Source organism: Rhipicephalus microplus, chromosome 2, assembly GCF_043290135.1.
Source record: "Rhipicephalus microplus isolate Deutch F79 chromosome 2, USDA_Rmic, whole genome shotgun sequence".
In the NCBI taxonomy this organism is placed as follows: Eukaryota; Metazoa; Arthropoda; class Arachnida; order Ixodida; family Ixodidae; genus Rhipicephalus; species Rhipicephalus microplus.
Window position 1 is genome coordinate 278,005,422 of NC_134701.1, and position 25,112 is coordinate 278,030,533.

Here is a 25,112-nt window from a genome sequence, read left to right on the forward strand (position 1 = left end):
ATAAGGTCCCTAGATGAAACAAGATGAAACAAGATGAAGCCTTACCAGAGAACACGCAAGGGAGCAAATGTTTAGTATGCAGTTACTGAGGTGGCACTGGCGTTGTCGGCTCGGGCGTGGTAACAACGCGTATCGTTGTTCAAGCGCTGAATTAGAAAGGGTTAACAAATATTTGCAGGCAGATTGGTCACCGTACTGCGATAGAAAGAAGACACTTTTGAACTTTTTTCATCTTTTCGAGGTATTGGCGTCCGCGTAGCATTCTAGCTTGCTTAGTTTAGCTTATTTGGTTTTTCTTACCTTCAGTGATTTGCTATTTATTTAGCTTTAACTTCGTTAGGTTTCATTTTGTTTTAATTTTCTGCACCACACGCCGTGAAAAGTGGCTGGAAGAACGTTGTCTTGAAAATAATGACTTGGAAATCATTGCATGGAGCCTGTGAGACGTAGCTCCCACGGTCATAGCCTCCAATCATCGTAAAAGACTTGGGCTTTTAGAGGCGCAAGTTCATTCAATCAACGATCTTGTTTATTTGCTGATTTACTTCTGCGTGTGGGTATTTACGTACTCTATGCATGCTGTGTTTGCTGAAGAGTGTGCTGCACTGAGGAACACACGCACTGGTTCTGGCCAAGGTTCAGCCCTGCGAACATATAAGCACCCTCTAACGTATAGAAGTATGCATCGTTCTTGCCTCACGCTGTATGACGCACCCTGTATATTTTGTCTGGCCAATTCATTGCAATGCTGCGGACGTTGCGAACTGCGTAACAGCCAACCGGGAAATATAATAAAAAAGTATAAAAAGAAAAAGCTTTTTTTTAGAAGGTGGAACGTTTATCCAGTGCATATTGGAAAGTTCCCTTGAAGAATTTGGGCAGAAATATATGTAAAAAAAAAACTTCCCGTTGTGTAATAGCTTTCCTAGGCGACGAATGGACGGCTTCAATAATTCATGTAAAATATGAAAAAAAAAAGTGCCACCATATCTACGAAGTGAATGATAATGAGTGGGCGAAGCTCCGGAGGTAAACCTGGTAAACCATGAATCTTCCGTACATTCTGCCCACTCGATTTTATTACAACGCTCCCCCTAGCGTACGTCGCCGCACTAAATCGAACAATTGCCTTCAACCAATGACACGCGCCATATGTGACATCATTCCTATTTTATAAGATATCACGTCTTTCATCAACTACAAGTACCGCTTTCTAGTTTATAACAGCTTGCATCTTTTCATCATCAGCTACAAGTACCACCATCTAGTAAACACTACAAGAACTAAACGAGAGGTGGCTACATACAGGAGACGGTACCGCCATCTAGTGAACACTGCAAGAACTAAACTAGAGGTGGCTACATACAGGCTACAGGGGACGCACAGCCCACGCCCTAAGGAGCTTCGCCCCTAAAAGAGTAAATGAAAGAAGACTTAGGCACGCAGGAGAAATCGCACCTTCTCCCCAATGCAGACAGTTCGTGCCTTTGGGCGAGATACGTACGAGACACGTGCGTACGCGATAGCGCACGACGTCCACGTTCTCAGCAATTAGATCCCGTCCACGCGGACCGAAGTTGCTGATAGAGCGATGAGAAATACCTAGCGCGAAAAATGAGAAAAAGCAACGCGGAAAGTGTCGTCCCAAGCATTTCCTACGCAACTTTCACATTCACCGCCGCTCTCTCTCTATTTGCAATACCGAGAAGCTCAGACAGGCTTGAAAGCTATAAAGGACAAATTCTTCAAAGGAAAATAATAATGAAAAAGACACCAAATGTTCTTCGACTTCGTCAGCCTAGCGAAGGTGAACGAGCGCATCGAGTCACGTTAAAGCCCCTGCACTTTAGACACGAGCGCCATCTGGCAGTTATCTTCGAAAACGAAGGAAGGCGTGCGCACCGTCCTTCCCGCTTGTGAGCTCCGAGCGCCATCTGGCAGTTATATTCGAAAACGAAGGAAGGCGTGCAAGGAAGGCGTGCACGCCTTCCTTCCCGCTTGTAAGCTCCGAGTAAGGTCGATGTCGTAGACAGAGTACTCCGCGGTTATGCGCCGCAAAAAGCGGGTGTGCGAAGCAAATCCTATAGCACGGCCATGTATAGCAAGATCGGAATAGTACGTGAGAGTGAGGAGGGTGGAAAGAGGGAGGAAAGGAGGTAAAGCATCGCATAGCCTAGTATATAGTTTGGAAAGAGAAGTGAAGGTGGGGAGACAGGAAGAGCTGGAGGACGTGAGAGGACAAGTCAAAACATAAACATGTAGAGTATAGCATAATAAGGCACAGGAAAGAGATCTGGGGGTGAGTAGAAGGAACCGGATTAGAAAATGCAAAATAGAGAGATACAAAACAAGAAAGAAGATTATCTCGAAATAAACACGAAATCAGTAGAGATATTAAGAAAGAACTCCGTGTGCGGTCAACAAATAATTGCGCTGGCATGCCAGTTCCACCGTTTACTAAGATTTCACATGCAAAGTGCTGGCTTTATTATTTTTGTCGTAATAAAACGATGTCAATGCCCTTAGGGTTTCATTTCATTTCATTTGTTTACTCTCAAGGCACTGGGCATTACAGAGGGGAGTGGGACAACAAATAGCAATAAGAAGTAAAACAATACAGCAGGATTAGAATAAATTATAATGCACTTTCAGAAATGATTGATTTGAAAGCGTTGGCGTCTGTGATTAAAGCGATCGATGCGGAAAGGTGGTTCCAGTCAGTACATGTTCTAGGGATGAAAGAGTTGAAGTGCTGGTTCGTATGGCAGAAGGGAACCCCACCTTGTATTGATGGTCATTGCGTGCTGATATGTAGGCTGGTGGAAAAAACTGTGAATCAGAGAAGGTTCTGTTAGTGTGATAGATCTTATGAAAGAGACAGAGACGTGAATTTTTGCGTCGTATTGAGAGGTTATACAAATTGAGTTGAGCCTTCATTAATGTGACACTTGCAGTTCGTGAGTAATTGGACAATGTGAAACGCACTGAGCGATTCTGAATGGATTTAATGTTGTCTATGAGCATGTGAATATGAGGATCTCAGATAGACGACGCATATTCGAGTTTTGGCCGCACTAATGATTTATACAGGAGAACCTTAAGGTTCCCGTGTATATTCCCGTATATACGGGTTCCCGTATATATTCTGCAGAGTGATCGACCATTTCGTTATGTTGATGTGAAACAGCAAATGTATAGAGCGCTCGACCCAAACTAAATGTTTGAATTCCTGTGTACGATGCCACCTCGTTCTGCCTCATGCGGGTTGTTGCTCTGTTCAACGGGCCTCCATGGTAGTGCAGTGGTTATGTCGCTATAGGCTGCTGACCCGTAAGACGCAGGCTCGAACCCAGCCGCGATGGCCGCATTTGGATGGAGATGAAATGACGGAGGCTCGTGTACTTAGATTTAAAAACACATTCAAGAACCCCACATGGTCGAAACTCACTAAAATGTTTGCATTTACAGCCGACCCTGCTGTGCATGGATTTGAAGAAGCGCCATCAATCTTGGGTAAGAATCGTTCAGTCGTATATATTTATGCAATCTGAAGAGCATCTTCACGTGGATTGTGTCAGAACTGTCCCTCGGCGTTATATAACTAATGTGTACCATCAAGTGTAGAGTTCACCATTCCGGCTAACTTGGTACATGAACAGCATAAAACATATGCCAAGTTGCCACATTTTTGTTACCATGGAGCATCGAATTTCGTAGGCTAACTCAAGCTTAAGTTACGCCTCGTCTACACGTATGCGGTATTAAATGGTTAATTGTTACGAAATGCTAGAGTAGAATGGAAAAGAGAGTGAGAGAGAGTGAGAATTTATTAGAAGGCAGAGAAGTCGGCTTGAGCTATAGTTCGCTCTAGCCTGCTACTTACTCTACACAGGGGATAAAGGAAGGAGGAAGGAAAGAGAGATGAAGGATGATGATGAGGACAAGAAGAGGTGATGCGTATGTACAGTAGCCACTTAGCATAGCACTCTACAGTCTAATATCTAGTCCAGTGCTTTTGGTAAAGTCTAAAACAGCCTTTGAAACAGTTTTTGACACTGGTCGTTCATTGCTGGCAACATGTGACTTTCACTCAATGGCATTCGTCCGATGCTTGCCAATGTTGAAGCTAGCATTTTTCTTTACGCCACAAATAATGGGCAGTCACAAAATATGAGCTAACGTTTCGCGCACTTGGCAGCGCTCACAATTCGGGCTGTCCGCACGGCCGATTAGGTGGGTGTAGTGACGAGTGAAGGCGACGCCCAGGCGAATCCGGTGCAGTATATTAGCATGTCTTCAGCTGGTTTTAGCTGCAAGACGAAAAGTCAAACCGGGGTCTGTTTCCCGCAGACGCTTGTTCCGATGATCTGGTAGCGACCAGTAAGTGACAGCGCATTCGCACATGAGCGATATCAACAATTTGTTACGCCACTTCGCGAACACGGTATACTTTGACGTACACAGGAGCGTTGTATACTGCCGCTCTTGCTTCGCTATCGGCTAGTTCGTTGCCAACCAGGCCGCAGTGTCCAGGAATCCATTGGAGTGTAATCAAGTGACCGCTCCTGTGTGTTAGGTCGAATGCTTGGACGATTCCTAATGCTAACGCGTAAAATCGTCCTCTTCTTGAGCAAGAATGGATGGCATTAAGCGCTGATTTTGCATCGGACAGAATCGTCTATTTACGCGGTGCTTGGCCGTTCACAAATTTTATGGCTTCCTGTATTGCAACAAGTTCCGCAGCCGTCGAGGATGACCTGTGATCTAATTTGTACTGGTGGGAAATACCGAGTTGAGGGATCACGAAGGCTGCAGCTTAGGCGGACAAAGTTATGAATCCATCGGTGTAGATGTGCACAGAGTGCACATCTACACCGATGGATTGACACGTCCTGTGAGCCTCTTCGCCCTGATGGATAACACGTCCTGTGGGCCTCATCAATCCTGATGAATTGGCACGTCCTGTTAGTTTCTTCGAGGTGGACTCGAAGAGGCTCACAGGACAAGTAAACCTGTATAGGACAGGTGTGGGACTCCTCTATAGTGCCAGAGGTTGACGTGCATGTTCGTGCCTGAAAGTACGAAGGCACGTTGCACGCATGCCGACAAGTACAGGTGAGCTGTACCGTAATTAGCCCACAAGTAATGCCTCGTACAACTGCAGAAGAGAGAACTTTCCCTCTTGCTTGTGCAAGTCATACAGAGGTCAACTTTTCCAAATCACATGGAAGCTAGCGCTTATACGATAGACCCATAAAGTCTGTGTTATACGAGACATTTAGAAGACTGGGCTGATTCAGCATGTAGTAAACCCTCGCACAGCGTACTGGCGGCTGCACATTTCTGCTTTGAAGACACCAGTGCCAACACGGCTCACACGTGGTGAACCCGTGGTCATGTGAGCCTTTCAACCGAAGATTTTGATTCAGGTTGCTTCGGCCGTCGCGTATCTTAGTGGCTGCGGCCTCGCGCTACTTACCACGATATCTGGGCTTCAACCCCAACCGCAGCGGGCATATATATGATAAGCGTGATATGAAAACAAAAAAACGCACACGTGCCATAGATTTGTGTACGTTAATGAACCCCGGGAGGTCAAAACCAGCCCGGTGACCTCTACTGTATGGTATGTGATATATAATCATATTGTAGTCAGGGCACGAAAAACCAAAGTTTAATAGTTTGATATGCTTTGTTAAGCCAACACTGTAACAATTTATTCTTTTGCTCTTTCTTTCCAGGGAAAAAGGGACCCGTGGGAGGTATGTCGACTTTTTAATTGTTTTTGTAATTTGTCTAACATAAACGTGCTACAAGTTTTAATCGATAATCACAGGCCCTTCTGATGTAGGCTTGTGATCAGTTTTCCCTTCATGTGTCTATATATGCTACCTTTTAGCTCTAGCATCATACTTCCTCTAAATTGAGTAATTATTTTCTTCTTCTATTTATAGCATCTATCTATCTATCTATCTATCTATCTATCTATCTATCTATCTATCTATCTATCTATCTATCTATCTATCTATCTATCTATCTATCTATCTATCTATCTATCTATCTATCTATCTATCTATCTATCTGCGTTCTACGTCTGGGCAGCCTCGTTGTCGTCTCCGTGATTTGATATGTACCAAAATTGGCATGGCAGGGCATTCGTGTATGACGAACACGATGAACAGGTCATTATATCAATAGCGTAAGATACTTGTCGCAAACGCCATGAAACTTTCTTTCAGTCACGTGTGACATATACATTATGCCACAGCCCATGAAATGCGAGTGGGAGCCACAAGTGGCTCAGTATCAACCCAGGAACGACGATAAGGTTTTTTAATTGTTTACGTTATGGAGTCTGTGTCACAGAAAAAGCAGGCTAGGCGTCGGCTGTTGCTGGTGAGATAAATGTGGGAAATACGGAAAGAATAAAAACCTCGGTTAGAGCCGAAATTGAACCCATACATTCTGCATGGCAGCCAAGTGTTCACCCACACAGCTACACCAGTGCTTGAAACTGTTTACGAAAAAGACCATATTACGGCGTCATATCGCGACAATGTTAATTGCGATTGCAGTGTTCGCTATCAGCGTTGGTGTAATGACGTAGTATACATTACACGTTAACCTTGTCAAGCGATAGTCAACCATTGCTCAACCTGCGAGAATGTTCCCAAGGACCTCGTGGTACGTGGCCAGCACTCCCTCGGCACAGCAGTCGGCACATCTCCGTTGCCTTGATACCTCGCTCCCAACTTCGGTTGCCGCGATAACGGAGGTGGTGGTACTGGTAAAAACGGCGGTGCCGGAGCCTGTGTTCACTGACGTTCCTCCGCCGGGGTCCATGGAGGCCAACAACGCTGGCGGCTGCTGCTGCATCGCGAACACTCGGTATCAATGATGTCTCTCGAATAGCGCCACCAAATCCCCTTATTTCAAATGGCAACGTTTGGGGACATTTTATTGAAACTTATCCCCGTCCCCGCTGTTCCAACTTTCTTCGCTGGCCGGCCCTTGCGGGACTAACCCCCGTATTCTAGAACGCCCCTTCACTCAACGCTCCACCTTCACTTGAGAAAGCCAATGGGAGCGACATCTCTGGGCATGACAAGTCACTGCATATCAGTGATAATTTGCTGCTATTTTTGAGTAGAGCAGTGCCATTTTCACCCGAAAAGCGGCGCAGTGCTCGGCTCTGTCAAGTGAAGGGTGAGAGTCAAGTCAAGGAGCGTTTGTGAATACGGGGGTAAATTTCGTGACTGTGGTCCGCTAGCTGACTGAGGTGAGTTCGAGACCCCTTACCTGGTGCTGCGACGCTCTTGTATGTATAGTAGCACTGGGATGTGTCGCATTCCGGGCTGGTACCGCTCTCGAAGAGCAGGGACACCTCCAAGACGCGCCTGGGAAGAGTGCGCGCACGTGGCCGGACGGGAACGCGTCCGTGAGCAAGTTCAGTGCGTGGCATTCAGCGCAGTACTGTGGCGGCCACTGGCGGCTGCTGCTGACGCAGGTTCCTCAGCTTCGGTGCCCAACCCCGAGCCTGGCACGTGTCTGCCGAGCAAGCAGCTGGTCGAGTTCCCCAAGCCCACTGACCCGTCCATCATCCTGTGGCCGCCGTGCACGAGGGTACCGCGATGCGGTGGCTGCTGCCCGAGCACCATCCTCAAGTGCGCGCCTACCAAGACCAGCAACGTCACCTTCAAGGTACCACCTCTATGACTACAAATTTGATTGATCGATTGATTGATCGAGTGATTGACTTACTGATTGATTGATTGATTTATTCCTTGCGTACTTATAGTTATTTCAGAAAATGCCCGAGCAAATTTAAGTGAAAAAAAAATTCCGCCATATCCACGAAGTGAATGATGATGAGTGGGCGAAGCTCCGGAGGTAAACCTGGTAAACCATGAATCCTCTGTACATTTTGCCCACTCGATTTTATTACATCGCTCCCCCTAGCGTACGTCGCCGCACTAAATCGAACGATTGCCTTCAACCAACGACACGCGCCATATGTGACATCATTCCTATTTTATAAGATCTCGCGTCTTTCATCAACTACAAGTACCGCTTTCTAGTTTATAACATCTTGCATCTTTTCATCATCAGCTACAAGTACCACCATCTAGTAAACACTACAAGAACTAAACGAGAGGTGGCTACATACAGGAGACGGTACCGCCATCTAGTGAACACTGCAAGAACTAAACTAGAGGTGGCTACATACAGGCTACAGGGAACGCACAGCCTACGCCCTAAGGAACTTCGCCCCTAAAATGCAGTGAGCATATGAAGTGATCATATGATTACACCGCTTCTACTATCATCCACGCTCAAGACATCAGTTGCTCCAATCTGCTCACAGAACTTCATCGCGCATAAATCACAGCAGGCCCATTGCACGCATAAATGGCCGGACGACAGCATTTATCACCTCATTTTTTTTCCTAATGCAATAGCCCTCTGGAATGCCTTACTGGATGGCTCCGCTTCATGCGCCGACGGGGAAACGTTGCACGCAAAACTGAACGAACATATTTTCAAGCCTCTCTCCTGATAATCTCAACTACTTCGTGTTTATCGCTAATCGTTTTAGAACTGTACTTAGTTTTGCTCTGCAATTGTTTAACATATGTAAAGCATTGTGTATTCTTTTTTATCTTGTTCTAGTTCGTTCATGTGATTTCTGATTCCTGTCTCCTGTGTAAACTTATTTGCTTTTATTCATTTATTTATTTATTTACTTATTTTTTATTTGTTTATTTGCTTTTTCCTGTTGAACATTGTACCCTATCGTACTGTGTCCCCCCTTATGTAATGCCTTCGGGCCTTTAAGGGCGAAATAAATGAAAATGAAATGAAATGAAGCATAATGAATGGGTCACGATTACTACAGATAGAAGTGTGGCAGTTTGGGCTAGTTGGTATGACATGACGATAGTCATGGCACGAGAACAGAACAGTCTCTTTGTCGTCGTCCTGTTCTCGCGTTATAACTATCGTCGTGCTACAGATAGGTTGGGGCAAGAGTTTGCACCAGGTTTGCGAGTACATTAAGTTTGTGGATGCATTTTGCATACCTCAATGTTTTACGTGTCAGGTCATTTGCAACACTTGAAACGAATAACAAATGATTAATCATTTACTGCCACCCGCAAATATAAGTTGTGGCATGGTGGGAATTACAATGACAGCAGAAATATGTTGACAGATGGCCTCGCAGGATAGCAAGCCGTCGCTTTGCAGGTCTCGGCGCTCATAATGTGTAAGGGCATAGCCGTAGTACGACCACAACCGTTTGTTCGTTGCATGAGTTCGCGAGTTAGATTACATGTAGCCGTGTCACTTTGTGAAGTACTGTGTACATTTACTGGCGGAGCAAGTTACTTCACACCACACTGGCAGATGTTCAAGACAAAAGGCAATGTTGAAAGAGATGAAACGCTCCTGAACATGGGATGTCCCCTAGAAGTATGGCAGCTTGTGCTAGTTGGTATGGCATGACGATAGTTATAGCGCGAGAACAAAACGACGACACGAAGACAAGGACAGGAAGGACACGAGCGCTCGTGTCCTTCGTGTCCTTCTTGTCTCTGTGTCGTCGTTTTGTTCTCGCGCTATAACTATCGTCAGTGCTCGTGTCCATCGTGTCCTTCTTGTCTGTGTTGTCGTTTTGTTCTCGCGCTATAACTATCGTCATGGGATGTCCTTTGTGCCGATGTTTCGACGAATCTGCTTGTAGAAACGTCCAGTGACACCACATGTTCACGAATTTTTCGTCTCACCACACCACACTGCCATATGTGACCTCCACGTTTCCTTTGTATGTATTCGGCACGTTTCTCACAGTCCAAGTGGTTGATTTGATTGATTCATATGTGGGGTTTAACGTCCCAAAACCACCATATGATCATGAGAGACGCCGTAGTGGAGGGCTCCGGAAATTTCGACCACCTGGGGTTCTTTAACGTGCACCCAAATCTGAGCACACGGGCCTACAACATTTCCGCCTCCATCGGAAATGCAGCCGCCGCAGCCGGGATTCGATTCCGCGACCTGCGGATTAGCGCAGCCGAGTACCTTAGCCACAAGACCACCGCGGCGGGGGCGCAATGTTGAAAGAGATGAAGCACTCGTGAACATGGGATGTCCCAGGAGCCGATGCTTTGACAAATCTGCTTGTCGAAACGTCTGATGCAGCGACACCACGTGTTCGCGAATTTTCCGTCTCACCACACCACATTGCCATGTGCAGAGAGAGAGAGAGAAATAAATAAAAGGAAGAGACAGGGAGGTTAACCTAGACGAACTGGTTTGCTACCCTGTACGGGGTGGGGAAGAGGGTCGGAAAGAGGATAGAAATAGAGAGATAAAAAATAAAATTAGAAAAAAAACCACATGCGCACACATTCAGGGAGTTCCGATCACAGTCGTTTGGACAGGCCGGTTGAACGCAAGAAGCGCAGCAGCGCCTTCACAGCCTTCTTCTGCGACATAAAGTCCTGTCGGTGGTGCAGGATTCCTTTTTCCGAAATACTCTGGTTGTCCAGTTCGTCTAGTGCATTGCAGAGTGACTGTCTCTGCGAGCAGTATTGTGGGCATTCGCACAGAATGTGCCAAGTTGTTTCATCACTGCCATTGCCATGTGCAACCTTTGCATGCATTCGGCACCTTTCTCACTATCCAAGTGAGTGGAGGTTCTGCAGGATTGGTCCAGTGATAGCTTTGCGATGGGGCGCAGGTGATCAAAGCCCAGTACCCGGAGCCCGGCGCCAGCAAGTTCAACTTCGTGGGCCACGAGATCGTGACGCTGGAGAAGCACGACAAGTGCAGCTGCGAGTGCAAGGAGCGGCCCGCGGACTGCAACGCGCTGCAGCAGTACAGCGAGTGCCGCTGCGTCTGCCGCAACAACAACGAGATGCTCTCCTGCCACGGGCCGGGCGTGGTGTGGGACCCGCGCGACTGCCGCTGCAAGTGCCGAGACTACGCCGAGTGCTCCACGGGATTCTACTACAACACGCGCACCTGCAGGTCAGGCGTCTTCGACCCCCTTTTTTTCTTATGCATACCTGAGGGCAACTTCTTCTTGGCCTATAGCTCGTGGCTTTCTTTTGTGTGCTTTCCCTATATGGATGCGAAATGTCATACAATTTTCTTGCACGTAAATTTACACATGCAGTGGCTGCTTTGTAAAAGACTTAGTTTAATAATAATAATAATAATAATAATAATAATAATAATAATAATAATAATAATAATAATAATAATAATAATCAGCCTATAGCTACGCCCACTGCAAGGCAAATGCCTCTCCGTGTTTTGCCGATCCGCCCAGTCCTGCGCTTCGTGCGGCCACGTTGTCCCAGCAGACTACTTAATCTCATTTGCGTATACCTCATAGGCATGTGCAGGTTTTCCCTTAGGGGAGGCGCAGGTTTTCTTTTAGGGAGGGCGCAGGTTTTACCTTAGGGGGGGGGGCGAAGGTTTGTTGCAGCACCCCCCCCCCTGCTTATTATTATGTCAATGTATGAGGCTGACTTTGCAGCCCCTTCCCTACTCTTAGGTAACTAACGGCCCCCCTCGCCGTGCACACACTTATCGATTGATTGATATGTGGGGTGTAACGTCCCAAAACCACCATATGATTATGAGAGACGCCGTAGTGGAGGGCTCCGGAAATTTCGACCACCTGGGGTTCTTTAACGTGCACCCAAATCTGAGCACAAGGGCCTACACCATTTCCACCTCCATCGGAAATGCAGCAGCCGCAGCCGAGATTCGAACCCGCAACCTGCGGGTCAGCCGAGTACCTTAGCCACTAGACCACCACGGCGGGGCCATACACTTATCGCCCACCTAACTAATACATCTCCCTTCGTAGATGCGTGCTCGCCTTCCTGCATGCTCGCCTCCCTGTGGAGGTGCCCTCCATTGAGAGAGGCAGTAACAGAACTGCGCTTTTTTTCTTCCTTTTTCCTCTTCGTTCCTCTTCGTTCCAAAGCCACTTCGTTCCTTTGAAATCCAGATGGTTAGTCATTTTTAATGACCAGCGTTAGCTTGGCTCCGCGCAGCATGCCCGGCCCATGACCATTTCTTGATAAAGTAAGCCATGCTATCTCAAGCATTCAGTTTCATTTTTTTTCTAACTGCATCGCATTTTCTTGCTCTTTTTTTTTAATTTTTAAGGTATTATTTGTGTTGATTTACCTCGTCGTTTTTGGGATGAGGTGTTCCTGCGTGATGATGTGCTTTTTGGTGTCTGCGTTGGCTGATGGATAAGCGTGCATCTCTGAAAATAAGCGTTCGTTCGAAGTTTGTGCTCCTTTGGTTTTTCTTGTTAATTCTTGCGCAGTCCAGATAATTTCGGTTGCATCATGCTTCTCCACGGAACACTTGGGCTCTCAACTGCTTCTCTTGAAAGGCCCCTAAATTGCTCGGAGTTCTAGAATGAGAGACTGAGTTCCTTCTCGCCTTCGCTACCCTTCCTATAGAGGTGCTCGCTCCTTCTCGCCACTTATTTCACCGTAGGATTGCGCGCTTTTCGACTATAAACTATATCCCCGCTCGTGAAGTCGAGTACGCATAAATCGAACTGAGATCTGTTGATCGTGCACGATAGTCTTTTTTTTTTTGTATTGCGACAAAGACTTGCCTTTATGCGAAACAAGACAGAACAGGTGTCTCTCTGCATGGCGAAGAAGGCTTGGCAAAAGTTACGAATGGCAAAGATTAAGACTGCATGGCAGTTAATTGCGCACGTATGTGTCCTGTCTTCTCATTTTGTTTTGGTGTTTTATTAAAGCGCAGAAAAACAACGAAGCCTAGGTGACAATTCACAAGTCGCATCCCCCGTACATATGAGCCGATATATGGCTTATTTCCTCATGTCGTCACGTGAACCGAAACTGCTGTCGTCACGAATTTGGCCTATAAGTGACGGGAAACGCCGGGATAGAATAACGCACGCTTGTTCTTTTGTGTGTTCAGAAGTTGTTTCAGGGACTCTTTGAACAGCTGTAAGCATTTCGTTCAGTTCACGCAATGCGGCGCTGCAATACCGAGAGTTTCTCTTTAAATGGACCCGAGGGTGAAGAAAAAAGAATAAAAAAACGGCAACTTCTTCCTTGTTGACAACGTCCAACTGGTTTGTCTGCTTCCAACTGCTTTCTAATTTGTATTCAGTACGTACTCTTTATAGATGCCAAGACAGTGCTCTGTTTTTCTCTCACACTTTCCAGTTTATACCCGGTTTTCCCAACTCGCAGAACATGTATACAAGCAAAAAAAAAAAAAAGAACCTTCTTCGAACACATTTGTAATAAAAGCACGTGGGTCCTTTGTTACTCTTGTTTCACTCTGTGTATAGCACCAACAATCTTTCTTTCCCCGTTTCCGTCGTAGTTCACTGCACATCTGTGTTTTATTTTCCTGGTTGAAGACCTCGTTCTCGGTATATTGTCGCAAATCGGCCGATGATAAATCACTCTTTCTTCCTTTTCTTCTTTCCTTATTTATTTATTTATTTATTTATTTATTTATTTATTTATTTATTTATTTATTTATTTATTTATTTATTTATTTATTTATTTATTTATTTATTACGTAGGCACGGCTTCATCTATATTATATACAGTACTCGAAGGAACATGCGCTTTTCGCATTACCACTCCAACATTCATGCAAGTTCATGCAAAACCGTGCATTCAAAATTACTTGGCGTACATCCTAAAACTCGGCACTGATTTTGAAGTATACGTCCCGAAAATTGCCAAACGCGTTCCAGTAAATATTTTCTCCAAATCCTCGTCCGCGCATTGCGTGGAAAGTATAGGTAGGGCGTCAATGCTCCACAAAATCATTTTGCAGGCGGATGTCTCGGTCGATACTATATAGTGTTAGCTATATACTCTCGCTACAATTTTGCTAACTGAAAACGACTTGACGGAGCTGCCCCGGCTGAAATGCGTGGTTCAAACGTGTGCTACGAGTTCACCGATTAGGTCAATGAATTTAAGTTTATTTAAAGAACTGTGTAACACGCTGGTGTATCGTGGTGCGCGAAGAAATGCAACTACACTGGTCGAAGGAAAGTGGAAATTTAAGAGAGAGAGAGAGAGAAACGTTTTTATTCACACAAAAGCATGGAGAAGGGGGGCGTGGGAGGAACCCCTAGTCCGGGATCCCGAGTACGACTCCAGCGACGAGTCGGGCCTGCCTGTATCAGAGCTCGGAGGACCTCGGGAGGTCCATCGCGGAGAGCATCATCCCACAGCTTCTCCTTACGTAAAGGGTGAAGGAAAGCAGGTAAGGGAGGAAAGATGTTCGCAGTGCACTCGATCGAGACATGGAAGGTCGTGGGCGAGTTTCCACAGCCGGGGCAACGGTCTGCATAGCACTGCGGGTAGAATTTATATGAAGCGATACTATATTGGGAAATGTTTTAGTCTGTAGCTGGCATGACGCTACTGCCTCCTCTCGCGAGAAAGATGGTGGTGGGGCGCTCTGAGTGCGACGGACGTTCCTGTAGTGACGAAGAATGTCGTTGTAAGTGAGAAGAAGATCCCCCCCCCCCCCCCACTGCGAAATGGTCGGCTTGCCTTGCCGGGCCGCCCAGAGGGAAGTTTCGCGGAATTTTAACGGCTCGCTTTCTTTTTTTCATTAGACGCAATGTTAGTGTGAACAAAAAATGATGCCGCAATGCGCGTGCGATGAAGGCAGAAAAGTGGACGATAAGATAACTTGCCGCTCGAAGGGAACGAACCTCCGGCCTTCAAATAACGCGTCCGATCGATGCTCGGACGCGTTATTGGAATGTCGGGGGTTTGAACGATTCCGTGCCAGCGGCAGGTTTATCCCCGTCTACTTGTCTTTCTTCACACTTACACTGCAATTATATATACTACTAATAACATCCCCTCTACTTTCCTTGGCATCGTTGTCTGTTGCTTCTCATTGGGCTTCAGTGCTTCCGACGTGTGATCTCTCTCTCACACTCTCTCTGCGGAATAAAGATATAGAAAGCACGGGGCGTGCATTCGAGAAGCCAAGTCACGTGACCGCTTATAAAATAAAACGAGCACGCTTCGAGTAGTAAGCACAGGATGCGCCAGTTTCAAGGCGATCGACTGTATACGGGAAAACCTGGCAAGCGTGTAAATGTCACGCGGCGTAGTTTAAGCGAGTGAATGACCACGGACAGATGTATATCACACATTCCGCCACGCGATAGCGTGCGAGGACAGAGGAGCCTGCGTGTGCCGTTTATACACCAGATAAAAGGTTCGAGGAGGTAAACGAACGCGATGTATGTTTTTGCGCTGTATACGACGTACTGATTTCATTCCACCAGGACAGCTGAGGTTTTCCATGTACGTTGTTGTTTCAAGCAGCGATCGAGACGAGTAGTTAGGTCTATGCCGTGGCCTTTTCATATTATTATTATTATTATTATTATTATTATTATTATTATTATTATTATTATTATTATTATTATTATTATTATTATTATTATTATTATTATTATTATTAAAGCTTCCTTCACAAATTACTCAGGACATTTGCCGGCCACAAATCTAAAAACGGTGACCACAACTGTCCTATTTCATTTACAAGTATTTTTATTATTCTTTCAACAGTATATCATGACTAAAATCTACGTTTTGTCTATTTTAGGTCTGAATGCACACCTGAAATAGTCTCAGAGTCTACATTGCCCTAGCAAACACGATGCGCGGGGGAAGGGAGGATGTAGCCATGTTTTTTTTCTTTAAGACATAGTCTTTTTTGGGGACCTTCGACGGAAAAATTTTGGTCTGTCTGTCTGTCTGTCTGTCTGTCTGTCTGTCTGTCTGTCTGCCTGCCTGCCTGCCTGCCTGTCTGGCTGTCTGTCTGTACATTTGTCTGTCTGTCTGCCCTAATGATACCGCAAACGGTACTAAATGGCCAACCCCATCCGCAGCGCCCACCAATATTGCTCAAGGTTTAGCGTTCATAGCTGGGCGATCCTCAATTAAAAAGCAATTATTGCGCATGCCTGAGGTGCCACAACAACGCATCGATGTTTTGTATGTCTACCTTTATACTAGAAGAGGCACACACAAGTAACTCTAAGGAATGTAGCGTTTATTGCGCTGTCCTGACAGTGCAACGCGATGCTCAAAAAGGTGTTTCCAACGCTTTGCTGTATACGACGTCACGGTGGTGGCACGTACCTGCCCGTCACTTCGCGTTCTACACCTTATCACCTCCGAGACTGGCGCACATCTTTCTCCGCGGTCACGCGCGCCTTCGTTTTCGAAGATAACTGCCAGATGGCGCTTGTGTCTAACGTGCCTCAATGCGCTCGTTCGCCTCCGCTACACGCTCGAGGCACTCTAACGCAGCGCCTCCAGAATACCATTCACCGATTTTCTTGCGCAGAACATCAAACAAACGTTTTCTTCACTCTCTCCGACGCAAGATGATCGTCTTTCGACGACATTGCGGCGTAACATGCAGATTTGGAACCATTTTTTTTTCGGGGAGTTTGCATTCGTGCATGTGTACATATGCAAATTTAGAAACTTTAGGAGGAGCGGCGATGAACCCATTCACTTCCCCCCCCCCCCCTTCCCTCCTGGCTATGCCAATGGGAGTTGGTTTTGTTGGAAGCTGAAACAACTATGCACGCTGAGGGAGGCATAGAAGATTTGTCTTCCTTTTATTAAATGTATGTGAGGAGAGGTTGGTGCTGTCAATATGTGGCGCCGGCTACTCTTCTTCCTTGCACATTAGCTGTCGTCGTAAACTAGAGAGCAAGCAGAAAAGTACTCAAAGGCACACAGTGCAACACTCGCGCGCTTAGTTCCAGTTATTTAATACGAAAAAGCACCCACCCAACACAAAAGTTGACAAAACACAGTTGCGATCATAACTTGAGAAGCGCATTTCCGCAACGTTCATTCCGAAAGCGCCATTACATGTCAAGAATGGAAAGAAGCTCTTAATTGGTGCGGCTAAAACTCGCTCTTCGCCCACCCACCACCTTGTAACTGACGCTTCATTTTTTTTTTGTTAAGTTCTGGCCTTCTGTGCTAAAACTCGCTCCTCGCCCACCCACCACCTTGTAACTGACGCTTCATTTTTTTTGTCAAGTTATCGCCTTCTGTGTAAACACCGTAAATTGGCAAAAGGATAGACCGATTGGAACACAGCCATCGTGTTGTGCGCCAGCTCCTCGCCTGGTGCACCCTTGCGATGTGAAAACACCGCTTGTCTTATTTTCCGCCCCCTGCATCGTGATGTTATTGTACCACTGTAAATAATACGCTGAGAACTGCACAATGCGCTATAGGGAAAGAAATGTTTACGTGGCAATCAGTTCAGTAGAATTGGCTGTAGGCATAGATATTTGTTCGGGCGTTCGTTTGACATTTCTTAGGCACTGCTCGGAAAATTTCAAGAAAACTGAAATGCTGGCTTAGCTTTGTGTGTGTTTCAACTTGCCATCCAGGCACGCTAGCACAGCCGAACATAGCCTTGCATAGTATGTATATATAGTATAGGAGGTAGAAAAGGGAAGTTATGGTTGATTGATTGATTAGTGGAGTTTAACGTCCCAAAACCGCCATATGATTATGAAAGACGCCATAGTGGAGGGCTCCGAAAATTTCGACCACCTGGGGTTCTTTAACGTGCACCCAAATCTGAGTACACCGGCCTAAAACATTTCCGCCTCCATCGGATATGCAGCCGCCACAGCCTGGATTTGATCACGCGGCCTGCAGGTCAGCAGCCGAGTACCTTAGCCACTAGACCTCCGTGACGGGGTAAGGGGAAGTTATAGTGACGAGGTAGGAGTAGTAAAGGCATAGCTCAGAAAGGAAAAAAATGAGAAAAAGAAAAAAAGCAGAAAGATAAGTGACAAATACACAGACTAAGAAAGGGGAGCGAAAAATGGAAGACATAGAAAAGGATGAAAAGACCGTGAAAGATAAAAAAGGAGAGAGAGAGAAAGTGAAAATGCAAACAGAGACAAGAACGTACGCGGAAAAAAAGAGAGAGAGAAGAGAAAATTAAATAGAGGAAACAAAAAAGAGGACATTTGCATAACTTAGCAATGCGCCTTGTTCCTTCTGTGGCAATAGCAGAAGCACTCTCCATAACGCAAGCCATCACACAGCATAGGCATGGCTCTCAAGAAGTCACAGATAGAGCACAGACTCGCAGGCAGCCCTACGGGCCTTCCTCCTAAAGTAACCATCTCTAAACGTATTGCCTCAGCTCGCTTCTTATGGGCATCATAATCTCGCTATAATGGTCAACCTGAAGTGGACGCCAGGTCACTCGCAACTGCTGCATCCACGCTGAGGTCTCAGTACTATGTTGTTCGGATACTTCGAGAGATTAGCCCGAGCTTTATCTGGCGAAAGGGGACCACGCAAAACGCCATCAAGAATGAAGGGCCAGCCTGAAAACCCTCCGATTAGTCCGAACAGAGCTTCCTATAGACAACACGACAATCTCTCGAAAAAAGCTTAGCACGCGCAAACACATTCTCTAGCGCATAACCTTAGACTATACAAAATACACCAAGCCCCGAATACACCTCATTTCTAAGTGTGCGGTTCCTTGCCGTAACTATGTATGCCACACATACCGGCACTGTCCTTGAACCAATATACCTCAACGCCATCCACTCTATACTCTAACATATTGTTACACGACATCGGCAACGAAAGAGCATCATAGACGACGAAGACGATGGAAGCGACCGTGCTCGTGTTGTTGCTGCTGTTGTACCTCCATCTTGGCTGCAGCTGCCTCTGACTCTCCCTGTATATTTTGTAAATATATTTATTTCATTCATTTTCTCGCCCCCGTGACAATATTTACCTGGAGGCCTGGGTTGCGAACCTCGGCAGAACAACTGCCTCGTACAACTCTTTCATCATGCACTCAGCATGGGGTAAATCAGGTAAACACCACCCTATAGAGCTCGGACCCGGACATGGGTTTCGAAAATAATTGTTTTCTCTCACTCGAATAAATGTTACTATCTATTCCTCTCCAGTGCAAACTACGCTAACTTTTTAATTATTTTTACCCTCCCCCCTCTTTCAAATTTGTGCCTTCATACACTCGGGGCGTTGTTGTAGTCCTGACGGTGTGTCGCCGTTATGCTATTCGCATTGACGATGATAATTGGCATGTCAGCTTTTTGCTGATATTTTTCTTGCTCTTTGTCGGAACTTAATTTTTTTTACTTTACGTTTTTTGGTTCATGTCGGCCAACAGCTGTGCAGCTGTTGCTATACGCGTTTCTCCTCACCTGAAGCATTTCAAAAGTGTTTAAGGTCACGACTTCTTCCGTCCTCTTTTCCCGCTCCCTATATTTCTACTCTGAGCTACGTGACATGCTTTATCGCGAAGTTGAAGTGTTTGTCGCCTCGAGCATTGAAATATAAAAAAAGAAAAAACCGCTCCACGTCGCCGAACAATACCTCGCACACACATGTCCTTCACTCGCTGAACACTCGCGCAACGATAACCGTCACACGCAATTCCTCAACTCATAACTCTGTTGCAACTTCCTATCTGAAGCACCGACAAGGGCCAGACAGACAATTTATTTTATTTCATTTTCATCATTGCTTGACGGAAGCATTTATGCTGAGGCGACCCTGACAGCTGGCGCTTTGCCCGTGTTAAATCCGATAGCAATATCAGCTTTCAAACCGTACACATCTCTTTGTTTTTTTTTTTTGCGTGCGATTAAAATGAGCAGCATGGGACCATTGTGTCTGGTTTCCAATAGCCCGTGTGTTGAAACTCGAGAAGGTTGCCTAAACATGCCACAGCTTGGTCATGTATTTATTTGGTGCGTCGCGCTCGAGCACAGCGCAAGCTGTGCTTGAGCTGTGTAATATTGTATATTATTTTTACTATATTTCTCAGGGACATGTTCATACATCGAATCGGTATGATGCAACATGATCCGGGCTCTTCACCTAGACCACTGGGTTGGGTTGGGGAAAATGCCACGTTACGGGCTTTACCCAATCTTCTAGCCACTTTGCATTGCAAATTCGAAATCCCGTTTCTTGAGGCACTAACGCACACAGAACACTCACATACACACTTGATTGATTGATTGATATGTGGGGTTTAACGTCTCAAAACCACTACATGATTATGAGAGACGCCGTAGTGGAGGGCTCCGGAAATTTCGACCACCTGGGGTTCTTTAACGTGCACCCAAATCTGAGCACGCGGGCCTACAACATTTCCGCCTCCATCGGAAATGCAGCCGCCGCAGCCGGGATTCAAACCCGCCCCATGCGGGTCAGCAGCCGAGTACCTTAGCCACTAGACCACCGCGGCGGGGCCTCACTACACACTTACGCAGGCGCCGAGCATGTATGTGTTTTCATATATAAGTTTATATTGTGTCTCCTCAGTATACTGTCGAAGAGGAAGGCAACAAATGAATTCTTTGTATAGTTTTATTCTTGAAAAAAAAAATTTTAACATTTGCCTGGCGAATACTCGTTCAGATAAAACACGGTACGGTGTATGCGCTTCACTCCGAGATATCGTACATGTTGAATGCAGCTTAGAACTTGCCAGCCATAGACAGTCGTGGCTGATAAGCGATAAATGCGGAGGACTGAGCGTCGAACGCAAACGAAAAAAGTAAAAGGAAATATAAAGAGCTCTGTTTTCGACTGCAGCGCCGCAATTCATCGCAATGATTTCCAGTAGTCTGCTTTTACTTTCACACTCCTATATGCATAGTAACGGTCATTTTCTCGCGTGTTGAAAATCCACTAACGACATGCAGTAGCCCGCGGTCGTGAGTTCAAATCCTATCTTTGGGCGCCGCATTTTCGACAGAGGTGAAAATTTTTGAGGCCCGTGCATACTTTGATTTATGTGCCTGTTAAAGAAACCCAGGTAGTCGACGTTTCCGCATCGCGCAACTATACAGAAGCTCTCATAATCATACCCTTGTTTTGGAACGTTAAACAATAATGATATCATACGTTCCGTAACCCAGTGTGCAACACAATAACATGTTTTCGTTTCGTGAAATTGTCCGCACTGAGTCGCTCATGCCATAAATCGGCAAAATGAACTGAGGTCACTCAGACTCATTCAACAAATGCGTTTTTCGCTATAAGGCTCACTCGAACTCAGAGTGGACGAAATCTTTTTTCTGAAGTGGACTCACTTTGATTCAACCTCACAAATATTTTCTTCAACCCGACTCACTCGGAATCAGACTGACCAAACGTTTCCTATAGCGTACTCACCCGGACTAAGACTCCCCGAAATATAACTCAGCTGGACCTGAGCTCCTCGCTGGCTGGACACACTCGGACAAAGACTCACAGCTCAATCTTAGGTTGGCTGAGTCGGAGTGAGTCATGAGGAAATATGTGAGATTACAAGGTAGAAGGAAGGAAAGATGCCCACTTACAACTGCAGTTTTATTAGAAAAAAAAATCATTTGAACGAGAACACCAAGACACGCACGCGCAAACCAACTATCACCAAAAAAAAAAAAAAAAAAGCCACCCTCCTCAGAAACTAACCCCACCCAATTGAATAGTATTTATCTTCAACTGCTTAAAAAGCACGCTTCTTTATCACTTTATCACTTTATCAGGTTGCTTGAAACCAATGTATTGAATATATATATTGTTTAAGCTTTGCACTGTCACGGACTGCGGAGGGACAAGGGCCTTTGTCAGGCTGTTCGCCTTTAGCCCTTTGCCCCTGCAGTGAGCTCTGTATCCGGCTTACTGTAAATAAAAATACTACTACTACTACTACTACTACTTAGCGCAACCGAGGGAACGTGGACACACGTGCTTGCGTTCGCCCAAATCTGCCTTGCTTCCGTGATTTCCCTGGCAAGTATGATTTTTGATTGGCTCAGAATACTGATGTTGCCAAACTGCAGATTGCCCCGCCGCGGTGGTCTAGTGGCTAAGGTACTCGGCTGCTGACCTGCAGGTCGCGGGTTCGAATCCCGGCTGCGGCGGCTGCATTTCCGATGGAGGCGGAAATGTTGTAGGCCCGTGTGTTCAGATTTGGGTGCACGTTAAAGAACCCCAGGTGGTCGAAATTTCCGGAGCCCTCCACTACGGCGTCTCTCATAATCATGTGGTGGTTTTGGGACGTTAAACCCCACATATCAATCAATCAATCAAACTGCAGATTGCGCCCACAATCCTCGCAGTGCAGAGACAGGTGCGTATTGCCTGCGAGAACCTTCACGGACGATGCATGTTCTCTGAGTCGATCGTTTAAACTTAGGCCCGTCTGGCCGATGTACACTTTTCTTCAGCTCAGTGGTATTTTACACACCTCAGAGGAACACGGTACAAACTGCGTGGCATGCTTTTTTATACGTGTGTCTGCAAGCGTTTTCATCCACCTTTTCATTTCCACTTATCGTGGGGCACAGTTTGGTCAGTTTGCGATAAGCTGTGAGCACAACGTCAACGTTGTGCTTTCTCCCAATCTTCATCAGACTATACGACACCGTAATGAACATAGGGCATGGCTACAACCATTCTTTGTTTGCTTTTTTCCTGCGTGTTGGTAACACTTGACATCTTTAACTCATTTAACAGTGTGCCTCCTACTGCCACAATGGCACAATGGCACAATGGTGGAATGCTGGCCCAGTTGTGGCACCAACTGGCCCAGCATTCCACCATTTTGAACAGAGCGAGTAAACTCATGAATGAGTCAACTCACGAGTGAGTTAGCCTCAAGAGTCTTTATAACTATCCATATCAAGTTCAACGGTAACGCAATACAGGACAAAAAAAAAAGAAACAAGATATGCGAATAATTATTAATGGAATAAGGAATAAAGCGCCACCGAGACGAACACGGAAGTTTTCGACTCATTGGCGCCTTATTGCTTCCTTTAAACATGCACCAACTAGCCCTACAAAAAGTTCTACGTGCAAATAATTGTACCCATGGACTCGTCAATATGCAACTGGACCGACAATTGCTCGTTTATGCTTTATTTTTTTAAAAGCTCAAATTTCGATCTTTTTTACATACAACCATGTCCCGGTCTGTTTAGTTATAAAGATTTCAGGTCTTGGTCCTCTTAATGAGCTTTTCAACACAATCAACCAGGACCTTAAAAGCTGATGCGGTGATGTCTGCTCTATAACATTACTATAAGTCAGCTCTATCACGTTGTTGTGTTGGACCTGTCCAGTGATTCTTTAATTGCAAATGTTACGGACTGGCTGTCCTTGTACGACAATGGTGACCCAAGGCCCCTGATGTGGCGTTCATAGAACTGTTCACTTCGCGTAATTATTTCGAAAAAACCGGGGACCAAAGGTTGTTGTGAAGCATCAGTGTTTTCGTGTGTTCCCTTTCGGCGTGCCGGTCGTGTACTTGCCCTATGAGTCCCATAATTGTGCAGCACGTTAACTATACCCTTTGGACTCGACCAAAGGGCTGCTACTATACTTTGTCCCCCCCCCCCCTCCCTTGCGCACGCCTGTGGTTGCACACATTAGATAGGATACGGCACCATCTGGTGGTTAGTGCGGCAGTTCTACTGCCTTATATGTCAATGTTATTTGTCTAGTGCTGTCCGCCGCGGTAGTGTAGCGGTTAATATGCTCGACTGCTGACCCGAATGTCACAATATCGAACGTGGCAGCGGCGGTCGCATTCCTATACTAACGTCTACTGTTCGGTGCCACAGCACGTTAAAGAACACCAGATGGTCGACATTTCCAGAGCCCTCCAATACCGCGTGCCTCATAATGATGGTTTTGGCACGTAAAATACCTGGTATTAATAGTATTAAGCGCTCTGGTGGTGGTTTCTTCAGTTACCAACAAATGTTTTTTTCTACTCTCTCAAGGTGCGAGCAGCTGGGACGGTCTCGCATAGCGTCCCGCATCCGGCAGCCGCTGCCCAGGCTGTACGCACCGTACACGGACAACAGGGAGAACCTTCAGTCCAGGAGCTACCGCAACTTGGACCTGATCGTCGGCGACGACTACTCGAGGCCGTACACGGACTCCGAGCACGCGCCCACCGTGCGCCGAGACCTGTCGACCAAGACGACCTCGCGCACTTCCTCGGCGGTCGAAGCCTCGCCCTCGAAGACGACGCCTCCGACGCAGCAGCGTTCGACGGTGTCACCAGCGCCGTCCCACGTGCAGAGACTGAATAGCACAGCGACGGGGAGTACTACTCAGTCCACATTACGCAGTCGAAGAGGAGCGTAGCACATGGGCCGTGTAGGTACAACAAGTGTAAATGCAAGAAGAACTGTGTACTATTCTTTGTCTTCTGCCAAGCGTGCCTTCGAGTGAAAGTGCCGGTCGAGTTTGGTGCTTACGAAACGGGTCAGCTGGCAACATCTGTGGCAACAACTGTGGCCTCCGAGATCGCGCGGAAGCCACGCCAGAACCGCGAACTCTGCTGGCTTAGCCACACCGAAGACCTGCAGTGCCACCAACCGTATAGTTGGCCGAAATGGGTATGGACATGTCAGGACCTTTTGCATTGTTGATGATCGGCGTTTGTTGAGGCCGTGCTTGAATGAGTGCTCCGACGACTGTGCGAGGGGACACGTGGACATTGATTCTATCTTCTGAAAGACCGCAGTAATGGCTCAGTCAGCCATCGGTGCCTCGCAGCTCACTGTTCCGCAAGTGCACCGCACCGTTTATGGCTCCCCGTGCACGCATGCGAAAGTGTGTGGTTGCTTAAGTGCTGTTGAGTGAATAAAGAACTCGCACGTTTCGTGACTGAAGGAATGAAACGTCTCGTTCCGTGGCACTAGTGAACACATGCTTGGCTAGCTGTTGTAGAGAGCAAAGACGCAGCTGCAACATGTGACAGATTTTTAGTAACAAATTAAATTTCCTCGCTTAGAAAAGTGGCAGGTCGTAAATGTGATATCGCAGGCGTGTATTTATATCGCTTCCACGCGCAGAAAGTGTAATTAAAAAGACCATTATTTAAGATCAATGTACCGATTGCATGTGCACCTTTGCAATGCTTGTGTTTTCAATTTACAGCTCCACCAATAAAAGGCTGGTTGGCAGTGCATGGATTCTCAAGCGTCAAAG

General features: G+C 46.3%; 1 protein-coding gene across 6 annotated transcripts in view; it reads left to right on the forward strand.

Annotated features, from left to right (window-relative positions):
- The window catches only part of LOC119179337 (uncharacterized), a 57,636-nt gene extending 32,834 nt beyond the window's left edge, over window positions 1–24,802 (forward strand). For 3 of the 6 annotated variants that reach the window (XM_075882078.1, XM_075882079.1, XM_037430406.2), the window contains 5 exons: window positions 3,469–3,513; window positions 5,742–5,762; window positions 7,472–7,701; window positions 10,742–11,031; window positions 23,894–24,802. In XM_075882078.1, coding sequence (XP_075738193.1) covers window positions 3,469–3,513; window positions 5,742–5,762; window positions 7,472–7,701; window positions 10,742–11,031; window positions 23,894–24,263 — 956 coding nt within the window. In that variant the 3' untranslated portion in view covers window positions 24,264–24,802. The remainder of the gene's footprint in view (window positions 1–3,468; window positions 3,514–5,741; window positions 5,763–7,471; window positions 7,702–10,741; window positions 11,032–23,893) is intronic. The other 3 variants (XM_075882080.1, XM_075882081.1, XM_037430415.2) reach the window with 1 other exon arrangement.
- The last annotated feature ends 310 nt before the right edge of the window (window positions 24,803–25,112 follow it).